General features: G+C 37.5%; 1 protein-coding gene across 2 annotated transcripts in view; it reads left to right on the forward strand.

The window, feature by feature from the left end:
* Positions 1–12,805, forward strand: part of arhgef18.L (Rho/Rac guanine nucleotide exchange factor 18 L homeolog) — a 100,456-nt gene that overhangs the window by 23,458 nt on the left and 64,193 nt on the right. For both annotated transcript variants that reach the window (XM_041562105.1, XM_041562107.1), the window contains exons 3-9: positions 3,047–3,224; positions 4,464–4,578; positions 5,772–5,829; positions 6,582–6,626; positions 9,758–9,829; positions 10,714–10,819; positions 11,543–11,702. In XM_041562105.1, the coding sequence (XP_041418039.1) occupies positions 3,047–3,224; positions 4,464–4,578; positions 5,772–5,829; positions 6,582–6,626; positions 9,758–9,829; positions 10,714–10,819; positions 11,543–11,702 (734 nt within the window). The remainder of the gene's footprint in view (positions 1–3,046; positions 3,225–4,463; positions 4,579–5,771; positions 5,830–6,581; positions 6,627–9,757; positions 9,830–10,713; positions 10,820–11,542; positions 11,703–12,805) is intronic.

Below are 12,805 nucleotides of genomic sequence, written 5' to 3' on the forward strand. Positions count from 1 at the left end.
GGCTGACTGATGGATCCTGAAGCCGAAATAATCGGTCTCCCGGGAGGGTTGACCAACGACGTGTGAATCTTTGGGAGAAGATATAGGCAAGGGCGACGCGGATAATTCATAATGAGAAACTCGCTAGTTTTTGAGTCAATGAGGTTTGCTTCCTGAGCACCACTCACCATATCCTTAATTTTAACCAAATATTCAAATGTGAGGTCTAGCGACAACTTCTCATAACACGTGTCATCAGATAGCTGTCGCAAAGCCTCTGCTTTATAATTCACATAATCCATTATGACTATGCCTCCGCCCTTATCTGCCGGTTTAACAATCCTGGTTGTATCCCTTGACAGTTCTTTTATCAATCTCATATCGTCACATTTAAGATTACTGCAATATTTGTGTTTCTGTTTGATATACTTTCGTACATCACGTCTTACGTTATTTGCAAAAGTACTTACAGACTTATTTTGTATGGGTGGCATATAGGTGGATTTTAATTTAAGTTGCCTTGACATTGTGGAGGCCTGTTGCTCAGCTTCTGGATCAGCTCGCTCCAGTAAATCTGGAGAGAAAAAAAGAATTCAGATTAAGTTGGCGACAAAATTTGAACAATTCAACCTCAAAATTAAACGGGTTGAAATTAGTAGTAGGGACAAAACTTAAGCCCCTACTCAACACACCAACCTGTGTGTCTGTCAATGTTGTGGACGATAAATTGAAAATTATTTGTCTCTCTTGCTGCGGGTTTTGACCGGACTCAAATTGGTCCCTTGGGGGCCGCTAGTGACACATTGTAAAGAACACAACCATAATATATCATCCTTACGTTTTATGGGAATTGATCAGATAATCTCCTCCGGGGGGGGGGTATTGATAAGAATACCTTACTTTTGAGGAGAGAGGTGGAATGGATTTTCCGCCTTGACACCGTTACCCCTATGGGTTTAAATGATGCATTGAATTTATCCTGCTTTTTACAGACCAGATAATCTGGATGGCCTATGCTCAGCCTTTGGAAATGCTCTAAGACTCCTAAGAGATATACCTCCTGGTATGTATGACTGCCCTGGGATATACAATGGCTGTGGTGAATATTGTACTTATTTTATTTAATAACATATTTTTCTTTCTGTTTTAGGGGTTAAATTCATTACCCCATTATATGCTGGTTATGTGCCCATGTGAGATGGTGGACCAAAGGGACGCATCATTCAAAGTGTTAAAGTATTAATGGCTAAGACGTGTTGCCTCTTATGCTTGTTTCATATGTTTTATATTCTTTGCATATCTTATATTAATTGAATGTCCCATTTTTGGCCCTGTAGTCTCATTCATTTGGAGACCTCTATATGGTGGAACGCATTTGCGTTCCAGAGGGTATCCCACGGGGTACCTTGTTATATAGAATTGAAGTTTGGAGTGTTAGACATAACCAACATGAGATTTAATACCATATAATCGTATTTGTTATATGACAGCACCACATTTTTGTGTTCCTTTTTCTCTTCTATCATTAAATGCACGAGTGACGTCCACTTCCGGTTATTGGAACGCAATTGCGTTCCGGAAGTACTCCCATAATGCATAGGGGATGGTTTGCTCACTTTGAAAACCGGAAGTGACGTCACACGCGCTGATGTGCGATCGTTTGTCACTGATTGACTGTATATGCCACAAGGTATTTAACTGCTTCACTTGTATTATTCTTTCTGCCTTTTTTTTTATTTTTGTGCCCCTGATGAAGACCTCTGTAGGTCGAAACGCGTAGGGCGACATGCTGTTGCCATGTGGGGTAACTAGCATGGAATAAAATTCGTTTTTATTCATTTACAGAGTGTGCATTCCTTATTTTCTGTTTTCATGCTTATTTTTTTCAAGCTGAGAGAGGCAGATCTGTCAGTGCCCCTGCTCCACTGATTTGAACCCCATCAGGGCCGTGTGTACTCACGCACAGTGGAGCTGAAGCTGAGGTCAGCCCGGAGATGCATCCTTTTGCATATTTGGGTTGATCTCAGTTTCAGCTCCATTGGGTGTGAGTGCATACAGGCCTATTGGATTAAAATAAATGGAGCAAGGGTAGTGAGAAGATCTGTTTCTCTCAGCCTGCAAGCCAACCGGGCACCCAAGTCAACCCAGTTGGCCAGAAGTGAACATGTGCACTTACATAGCTTTCCAGGGGTACCCCCTTGGGGCTTGACAGAGCCGCGATAAGTCCTATTACAGGCATCAGGGCAGCATGCCGGCACTGGGGTGCCAGTGACTAGTTACGCCACTGAATGTGTGCAGTGGCAAGCTTTGGTGAGCGGCAGCGGGGGAAGAGAGGCTAGACTAGAGGTAAGCAGAATAGTTACCTGTCCAGCACCACCCCCCCCATCGTTGGGGCCTAGGCAGGTGCCTCTTCTGCCTACCCTTAGTTCTGGCCCTGATACTTAGGGCGGTTGAAGCTGCGCTCCCCTGCGTTCCGTTTTTCTGCGTTCAGCCGCAGGGGAGCGCAGGAATAGACGAACGCAGGTTGAGACGCAGGTTGAGACGCAACATGCTGCATTTTTCTTGCGTTCGGCGCTTACACGCGCCTGTGTGAGTACAGCCCCATTGGAAAAACGTAATGCATCTATTCCTGCACTCCCCTGCGGCTGAACGCAGAAAAACGGAACGCAGGGGAGCGCAGCTTCAACCGTTCGTCAGTAAGAGCCCTTATCCTCTAAAGGGACAGGTGTTTGTCCTGGGTTGTGATTGGTGTTAGCGTGTTTGGGGGAACAAGTACTCCTATGTGAAGATAAAAATATGGAGGAAGAGAATGCAAGGCCTAAAGTTTTCCACAAAGTTTAGTTTTCCCTTTACAGAGAAACCAGGTGTGCCCACTATACCATTACATTATAAGCAGAGATGAGCGAGTTTTGCTTCAAATCACAAGTTCTCCTACATTATTATCATGATTATCAGTGCAGTAAAATGCAGATTAAATACATTTTAATCCATTTCAGGCTTTTCTAGTATTACTAGAAAACCAGTCTAGTTTATGGTTTCAGCTTATTGTTTTGGTCTGTTCTGTAAGATTGAGTCTCAGTAATTCGGAGATAGACTGTGATGGAGAGACGAACTTTGAAGCAGGAGCTACCACAACCACAGCGCACAGCATGGAATTACATGGACCATGGGTGACAAATTCAAACTTGAGTATACAGGCAGATGTTGGGAAAGTTGGAGCACAGGAAACCAATGCAGAAAACAAGGTAAGATATTAAAATTAAAAGGCTAACTAAACATTCCAGTTATGTTTTGTCTTATACTTGAACAAATCTTACTTTGTTTTGATGGGTGTAATATGAATATTCTGGTTTTATTAGCCAAATTCACTAGTTAAATTATGATAGAGGTATGCCAGTCAGATGGAATTGAATGTATGACATGAGATTACATTTCCATCATTAGCACAACTTCAAAGAGCATGAGTATTAATCATGGCACAGTGAAATCCTAAAAGGCTGTTGGTTATAGGGTGCTGATAGTTCTTAGTAAAGCAACAACATGTCCGCACTGATTAGGAACAGAGACTTTTTTCTTTCTAGGTACAAAGCAACTCAGGGTCTGCAGCAGCTGTTTGGCCTAGATCATGCCACAGCTTTAATTCTTTTTAAATCCCACTGACAAAATTCTTGTGGCCCATTTGTGTGTCCTCCTGCCAGTTCTTCTGTGCGTACAAGCTGCTTATGTTGATCTGCTGATTTTTGACATTGGAGCCTGAACTTTGCTTGTGCCTGAACTTTGATGGATAACTTGTATCTTTTTCCATTTTCCATGTAACCTTTTACACTAAGCATTGCACCAAGACATGCTTTGTTGTTATACGAATCCTGGAATTTTTTAAATTATGTTTTGAAAAGTGTTCATGAAAATCAGGTGATTCCTATGCAGAGTGTAACATCTATGAAAAAACATCCTGGGTGCCTGCTTAAACCCACTAATACTGGTGGTATCAATAGTTATTTATGATAAGTATTAACTAATATGAGATCTTATATAGGTAACATGTCTGAATGTAAATTGAGGGCTCAGGTGCACCAACCAGACCCTTTTGAACCAGGTGTGTATAATCATTAGTCTTGTATTACGTAGAAATATATAAATACTACAATGGTTAGCCTGATGCATTATTTTAAGCTTTTCAAGTTGCTCAGAAATATTCTGCTTATGAATAACAGTTTCTGGGACTAATGGCGTTGAGCCATATTTTTGTCTACAGCTGAGAAGAAGTAAGATTATAGCAAAAGTAGGGGGCTAAGATAAGTAGGAAGTACAGAAATCTTTATCATTCTCCATTTATGTACCCGTTATTTAACCATTCCAGTATAACTGCACCCAGTGCTATCACAGTGGGTGCCATAGACTTAAATCGAAATGGATAACATATTGTAAAGGGTGTTTCTCCCTAAGTTCATCCTTTTCTAATTGTTTCTGTGACATATTTGCAGGAAGTAGATAGCTATGGCAAAAGACTACGGTCAAAATCTGTACCTTCTACACTGGATAAGATTTCAACCACCAGGATTTCCCGCAGCTTAGAGTCTTCCTGCCCTGTTATGGAAGGTAAGGGAGCCCTCCATATTTATCCACTAAAAGGCCTCAATTCCACTTTGTCACCAACAGTTGGGACCCACATTCTGTTCCTGGGAAGTCGTCCAGTGAGACATAAATCCTGGCAGATACCAGTGTCGAACTGGGATACCAGGGGCCCACCAGAAAACCTTAGTTGAGGGCCCACTTTCCTAACTATTATACCTCCTCTCCTCACTCAACCTCTTTATTCTCCTAGTCTCTTTTCTCTACATACTATTCTCTATTCTTCCATTATTTAGCCTCTTTATTCCCATAAAGAAATAGAGAATGACCATGAAATAGGTCAAAAGATTAGAAGCAGGAGGGCCCACTGACACCTTGGCCCACCGGGAGTTTTCCTGGTATCCCGGTGGGCCAGTCCGACACTGGCAGATACAGTTGCAATATTGCACTAATCACCAAATGTATCAACTTTTCTCAAGCACCAATAGAGAACCCTGCAGAAGATCAGTAATCTTGCAGCCACAACTGACCCCCCTCCCCCCTTTTTTGAATCACACAAAAGAATTGCAGAGTCTCAGTACAGTAACTAAAAACATACATAACCTACATACCTTTACCCAGCATACCAGACCAAATTTATGATATGTAAATTAAAAGAATAAAAACGTGATTTTAATTGAATGGAGGCCAGGCTTGATTTTTTATGCATGAGAACAGGTATACAAGTATAGAACCATGGGTTTGGGTTATCCAGAATGCTTGGGGCCTGGGGTATTCCGTATCAGGGGTCTTTGTGTTATTAGTATCACCATACCTAAAGTCATTTAAACATTAAATAAACCCAGTACAATTGTTTTGTCTCCAATAAGGATTATTTAAATCATACAAGTACAAAGTACTGTTGTATTTGTAACAGAGCAAAAGGAAACATTTTTAAAATATTTTAATTATTTGGTTAAAATTGTGTCTTGTTTCCAGATAATGAATCCCATGCCTGTAGTCAAAAAGCCCAGAATTACAGGATAATCATCTCTTAATTTTTTTTTATAATAATAAATCAACAGGAAAAGAATCCTATTGGGTTTATTTAATATTTAAATGTTTTTAATAGCCTTAAAGTATGGTGAAGACACAAGCATTCTGCATAAGGGATCCCATATCTTTACTATAACTAGTGTCTCACAAGCACAATCTAATAGGCATGTTTATATTCTTTACAGTGTTCCCAGCTCCTCACCTGGAAACAATCGAGAAGGATCACGTGGAACCTACTCATGTGTATGTCTTTAGAGATCTGTAATTTGATGTTTTTAACCCTTGTTGTATCACCCATCGTGAACTATACCAAAGTGGTGACATTGATCTATGCTGTGGTGTGTGTTTACTGCAAAAACATGGCACGGAGTTATAAAAGACAAGCCAGCACTAAAATAGTTAAGCATTGTAATATGTTAATAAGGGGCCTACTCATTTTTTAACACAAATTTTCATATACTCATTTACAAGCAAGTGCAATCAGATAAAATGAGGTATAAAATACCGTAACACTTGGCACAACATTTTTTCCTAGAATTGCAATATAATAGGGGGAAACTAAAATATAGTGTGCACTGCACATTGCTCACAATTTCCCAGTGCCAAAGCAAATTAGCACCTGCATTGGTAAGGCTCACACAAGAACTGTTTGCTTATTATGTGCCCAAGGCTTTGCACATGTTCAGTACCAAACGCTACAGAAAGTTTTGTACTGTGCCAAGCCTGAACTTACACAAAGATCACCTGCAAAAACTGGCAGCAGCTTTACCTGCATAAATAAATTCCAGGCTGATGTGAGTCACTGGGGGTTCCTATAAAATTGGCATTCCTTGTCCTATAACTCCTTTGCGTTATCTTTTAATTAGATGTGATATTATTCATATATTTTGCTAACCTGCAGTAATAGTGCTCAATTTTAGTACCAATTTTATTCAAGCCAAATTCTGTCACAGGAAGGGAATGATTCATTCTAACAGATACTTGTTCATTTACAGGTTATTTGTACAGCAGGTGCTTCAGGAGCTCAAACAATATCATGGGTACGTGTGACCAGATTTCTGATAACTAAAGTAACAAAACTATTTACTTTTCCAAAACTAAGGATTTAACTTTGACAGTCGGATATCGAGGGTTAATTAACCCTCGATATTCGACCCTAAGTAAATGTGCCCCTTACTGTCTAATTACAAATGGCAAATCAGGAATGGATAGGGGACACCTAGTGGACTGAAATTAAAATTTCTAGTAGTTTGTGCTGTGCAACTATTACACAGATAAAGCACAGCTGAGCAACCTTACTACACATATAGAACAACAACAAAGAAGTATTGTTATGAGTTTCAAATCAAATTGAACAATATATTTATGAATGGAGACCTTTGGGACCTTTATGAAAAATGTTAAATCCCTTACGAAAAAATCATAAGCATTTCTCACTTGAATTTTCTTGAGCACAAAGATTCCCAAAAAAAGTTTTGCAAAGGTGCCCAGCAATTCTGAGCTCCATAATCAATGAAAGACCACTGACAAGAAGACATAAGGGCCCAAATGGCGCAGCGGTCATGCCTTGGGCAAGCCTTGGGCAAGTGGATTCCTATAGTTCTGGTGGGCATTGTGGATTGCAACCAATAGATATTTATAGTATATTTATTCAATATATTGAAGTGCAGAACCCTATATTGATGAGCAGGTGCTCTATGGTATGCTAGAAGAAGATTTCCCTTTGCAACTCCCTGTATCTTAAAGGGGTGGTTCACCTTTAAGTTCACTTTTAGTATGTTATAGAGGGGCCAATTCTAAGCAAATTTTCAATTGGCCTTCATTGTTTTTTTTTGTAAAGTTTTTGAATAATTTGCAATTTTACTTATGATTCTTTCCAGCTTTCAAATAGGGGTCACTGACCCCATCAAAAAACAAATATAAATGTAAGGCTACAAATGTGTTGTTATTGGTACTTTTTATTGCTCATCTTTCTATTCAGGCCTCTACTATTCATATGCCAGTCTCTTATTCAAATCAGTGCATGGTTGCTAGGGTAATTTAAACTCTAGCAACCAGATGGCTCAAATCCTGAAAACAGGTGAACTGCTGAATAAAAAGCATAATAACTCAAAAACCACAAAGCATAAAAAATTAAAACCAATTGCAAATTGTCTCATAACATCACTGCCTACATCATACTAAAAGTTAACTCAAAGGTGAACAACCCCTTTAACCCTCCCCTTACAGTCACATTGTTGGTTCAAGGTAACATAGCTTTTGTTGTATTTGATTTAAATACTGGGAGTGTGGCTTTGATTGATCTTAGGAATGCAACCAGTAGGGTAAACATATGCAGCAAAAACAATTGATTAGTAGTGTTCACAGGAAGGATAATGAATGCAAAACACTTGTTTGCCATGACTTTAGAGAGGAGGTGAGCATGTGACACAAGTAATGGGGAAAAGGAGGAGGAGTAAAGCAAAACGTAAGTTAGGGGAAAGAATAGCAGATGAGGAATTGGGGGAATGGGACAAAGAGAGAGGGTAGAAAGGAAGGGGACATGGCTCATGTGAATGAAGCAAAGGAAGAAAGATTGACAAACGAATAAAAAAAATGATGATACTTGTCAAGATAGGGGAACAATGGCATGTTGGAAAAGGAAGGAAAGCTAATGATACATTTGCATTGGAGAAGTTAGAACTTGTTCACAAATATTGCCATGACAGTGGCATTATAACTAATGATTCTGCATCTACTACCAACCAAAAAGTGTGTACTATAAAGAATTATTCTTTAAAAGTCCCATAAACATAATAAATATTACTGGTTTATTTCTTAGAGCATGAACATTTCAGATTATTGCTTCTAATCCCTTGAATATTAGTGGGCTGAACGCTTTAGTACAATGTAAAGACAAATGTAGAGTTGAAGATGATAAAGTTATTTAAATCAAAAAAAAAAAAGTTTTGCATAAAATATCATATTTATAAAGATACAGCATGTAAAATAAGAATGAGTTTCACAAAGTCACAAATGTGTAAACTCTGTTCCATCTATTTATAAAATTGCAAATTCCTTATTAGAAAGTAATGTATGCCAAAATGTTACACCCCACTATACTTGTAAGAATAAGGACACACTCTGTGGATGATCTGTTTTTCCTACTGTCACGCACAGTATTGGCCTGTGCACAGCCACACTGAGTGGATTACGACTGAAAATGCATATTTTCATGTTTTGAGGATGAAATCCACTCAGTTTAGCTGAGTCTAATGTGTACAAAATGCAGACAGAGAAGAGCATATCATCAGTATAGTGTGCCCTAGCCTGATATTTTCATCTACTAAACTTATATATAAATTAGCTTAGTTGAAGAAGATTTGTATCTTATACAATTTTACTAACTAGGCTGGCTTTTTTACATTATATTTCATTTGCAGTAGCTTTTCACTTTTATATGGGAATGAACAGTGCAAAAAACAGGTACAGAAAATTATATCATAGGGCTACTGTTTAAATAAATATATCCCTAAATCTGAAAATCTTTATATTATAATGTGACAATGTCAGCAGGGATTCTGACAACATGCAATGCAAGTACTGTACCTCACAGGCCTTGTAAAATCACCAATAGCATAACTAGAGTTAAAGAGAAAGGCAACCCATTAAACATACTGAAAATACAGCTATGGGATCCCTTATCTGGAAAACTTATCCAGAAAGATCTGAATTACAGAAAAGGCCATCTCCCATAGACTCCATTTGAACCAAATAATTCAACTTTAAAGAAAAATCCCTTTTCTCTGTATTAAAACAGTACCTTATACGTCATTGCAAGTAAGAGATAATTAATCTGGTGACAAAATATTCCTATTTGGTCCATCTATTGTTTAAATTATTTTTTAGTAGATATTATTTGGGAAAACCCCAGGTCCCAAGAATTCTAGATAATAGTTCAAATACCTGTAATACCTGTAATAGTTCAAAAATCTGTAATGACCTTATCAGATAGCATGGGGATCATGCAGATTTCTGTTAGTAATAGCATTGATTTATATTACATTTAAGTAAATATCTGATACATAATATAAAACATGTATTGTAAAGACAAAAGTTTTATTGATTCAAATACAGTACACACATTTGTTGCACTTCAATAACAAAAATGTTGATTTTTTTTTCTACTTAGGACTAAAAATAAGCAGGATGGGAGCAGAGAGCCTAAGCAGAATCTAACCTGGTTCGAGTTCCTCTCTAACGAGTGGGTAATGCCACAAAACAAATCATGCGAAAGCTTGTAGGCTTATCCCCTCATTAGCTGAATAATCCTATCATAAAGATTTGACTAAGAATCATTTACCTGGCTTGTTTTGTTGTGTGTGTATATATATATATATATATATATATATATATATATCAAACGTTTTGTTCAACATTTCTGCATTGTCATGTCTTAACATTGCTTGTTCTTTACAACTGCATGCAGCATGAGTGGAAGACATAAATTGAGTTGTGTTACAGAATGCTGGTTATTTCAGACAAATGAATTTAGTCAATGGTAAACATATCCAGAAAAGCCATCAGGTGATATAATAAGGAATCATCTAGTATTTTCAGCTGCATTATCTATTTGGTATACAATTTCCAGCATTGTTTTTTTTCTAAAGGATTCCATCACATTATACATGAACAAGTTATAGTTATCAGTTCACCTATTTAAATAGGCGTTCAAGTATTCCCAGTGGTATCCTGCAACATAAATATTATAAAAAAAGTGAAACATTATGCTAAACTAAATTTAATAAAATTGTATATGAATCCATTTAGTACTTTTTTATCTTCAACCCTACATGTTGCCAGGTAAACATCAAAGTACGAAAGATCAAATAGCCAATTGAAATCTATGAATCCAAAGGAGACAAAAATTACCAATCCCACATGTAGCTGTTACAAATAAGGGTTAGGAGTGGTCACTGGAAACATGACTGTTTGTGGTAAAGAGGGCACAAAGTTTTGCACTGTGGCCTTTTGATATGTTGTGGTAATACATTTTAAAAGAATTTTTTTTAACATTTAAGTAATCTTTACTTAGCATGAGTAATCATGCAATAGCAAATGACAATATATTATCTCATTGTTCCAAAGGCCGGAGGAAACAACAAAAACTGAGAAAGTGGAGAAAAGTACCAAGGTGAAGCGAAGGCTTAGCTCACTGAGGAGCAGAGTCACTGGATCCTGGCAAAAAGATAAGGTATTTTGTTTTCCATTTACACTAACTCTCCCCTCCACCCCAAACTATTTTTAGCTAAGCAAGTTCTTTATTTAAATAACTATTATCTGTATTTGAAGGGAAAAATGGACATAGACCTATTCAGAATAACCCCCATAAAGTATATACACAGCTGGGACACCACTATCTAAGGCACTACTAAAAAGGCACTACCAGCTAAATAAAATATATTTACATATAAGACCAAGTGTGGAGTAACTAGATAAAGGGCAACCTATCACTAAAACTTTTGGGAGTTTTGCAGTCACTTTACTGTATAAAGGCTCTGGACCTACACCACAAGCCTCTGGGTTTACTTATGTTATTATACCTCTGAGTATACCAGGGCTGCTATTGCCTAGCTAAGGTCTCGCAACAGAAGCCAGTATTCTCTGGGGACTTCCATTTTCTCCTCTAATCAAATCTAACTCAAAGAGTCATAAAAAGTCACTTCAATGCATGACGTATTAGAAAGCACAATGCTGCAAACAACATTTTAATAATTTCTGTTTATTTTGTCAAAAATGTCTGTACATTATATATGTATTATACACATATATTATACACACGAATGTATCCAATACAGGTATGTATTGTTTTGGATCAAGAACTACATATTTGAAAACATATTTTTGTTTTTTACAGTGTGTTTGACAGTATTTATATTGCAAAACGTTGAATTATACTTTATATTTTGTCTCCTAGGGTAAGATAAAAGAAGAGCAAAAAGACAAGGTCAAAGAGGCAAAGGACAAGTCGATTAACACCAATGGGCATGAGCTGGTGCCAGGCTGCTTTTCCAGTCACGCCAAATGCACTTTATGCACCAGAGCACTTGCAAACAGGCATGGACTGCAGTGCATGTGTGAGTAGGAGCAGTTATTGGAATGGGCGGGGAGCCAGAGTGTGCACTGTTGCATGTGTTCCCCTAAACCTATTCTCCTGCCTTCTGAGGCAAATAATTGGTTAACCTGCTACTGTAACACAGCATAAACAAAACAAAAAAGAAACAAGGAATGCAAGGCCATGCGTAATAGCCATGAGAAGTTTCTGGGAACTTTTATAGCAGAATTAGCTTGCAAGAATAGTGCAACACCATAACACTGCTTAGCCACCAAATGCCATTGCTTATGTCACTGTCTGCACACCTACTTGAAATCAGGCATATGCATCTCTTGCTTTGGGCAATGACTAGCTGTTCAGAGACACTGGAGCCTGGAGGGTTGAGAAAGTGCCTTCTTTTAGCTAAGGGGGCGGTTTAAGGATAGGAACCACATGACAAAAAGTTGGGATCATCGTGCTAAAACTGATTCACACAGGTATGATACTATATTTTTTTTTAAATAGACTTATTTACTGTATGGTTCATTTGTTAACATATGGCTGGTGTAAATTTCATCAGTCAACAATACCTTTTATTCAGGTTGCTACAACCTGATTGGTGCTATAGGTAAATGCACTGGTACAGTAAAGCGCCAATGTTTGTAAATGATCTACTGTATATTGCCTCATGCAAGCAGGTACACTACTTTTTCCTGGGAAAGCAAGTCCTAAGTTTTTTATGGCAGAAATTCTGTATAAAAGAAGCAGAAACAAAACAAATATCTCATTATGTGATCAATGATCCCTTATTTGAATGACTCATGACTGAATTATATAGTTATGTTTACATTTATAAAGCTGTAATTTGGAAAGGCAGATTTAAGTGCTAGGAGATTTTTTTTTATAATTGTACAAATATAATACATATAAACATAATATATGATTCTAAAAATAATTAATTATGTGATAATAGTACAGAACTTTTTTCAATGGGATCTTTAATAAATTTGTAAAGATTGCTTGGAATAATCATGCACACACCAATGTTTTACCTACAGCGTTTGTTGTTTTTCCAAAAGGATACTATTATAAAATAAAATTGCCCCCCTTTAAAAAAAATCTTTAATTTGATACAATTCTAATCTC

This window comes from Xenopus laevis, chromosome 1L, assembly GCF_017654675.1.
Source record: "Xenopus laevis strain J_2021 chromosome 1L, Xenopus_laevis_v10.1, whole genome shotgun sequence".
Lineage (NCBI taxonomy): Eukaryota > Metazoa > Chordata > Amphibia > Anura > Pipidae > Xenopus > Xenopus laevis.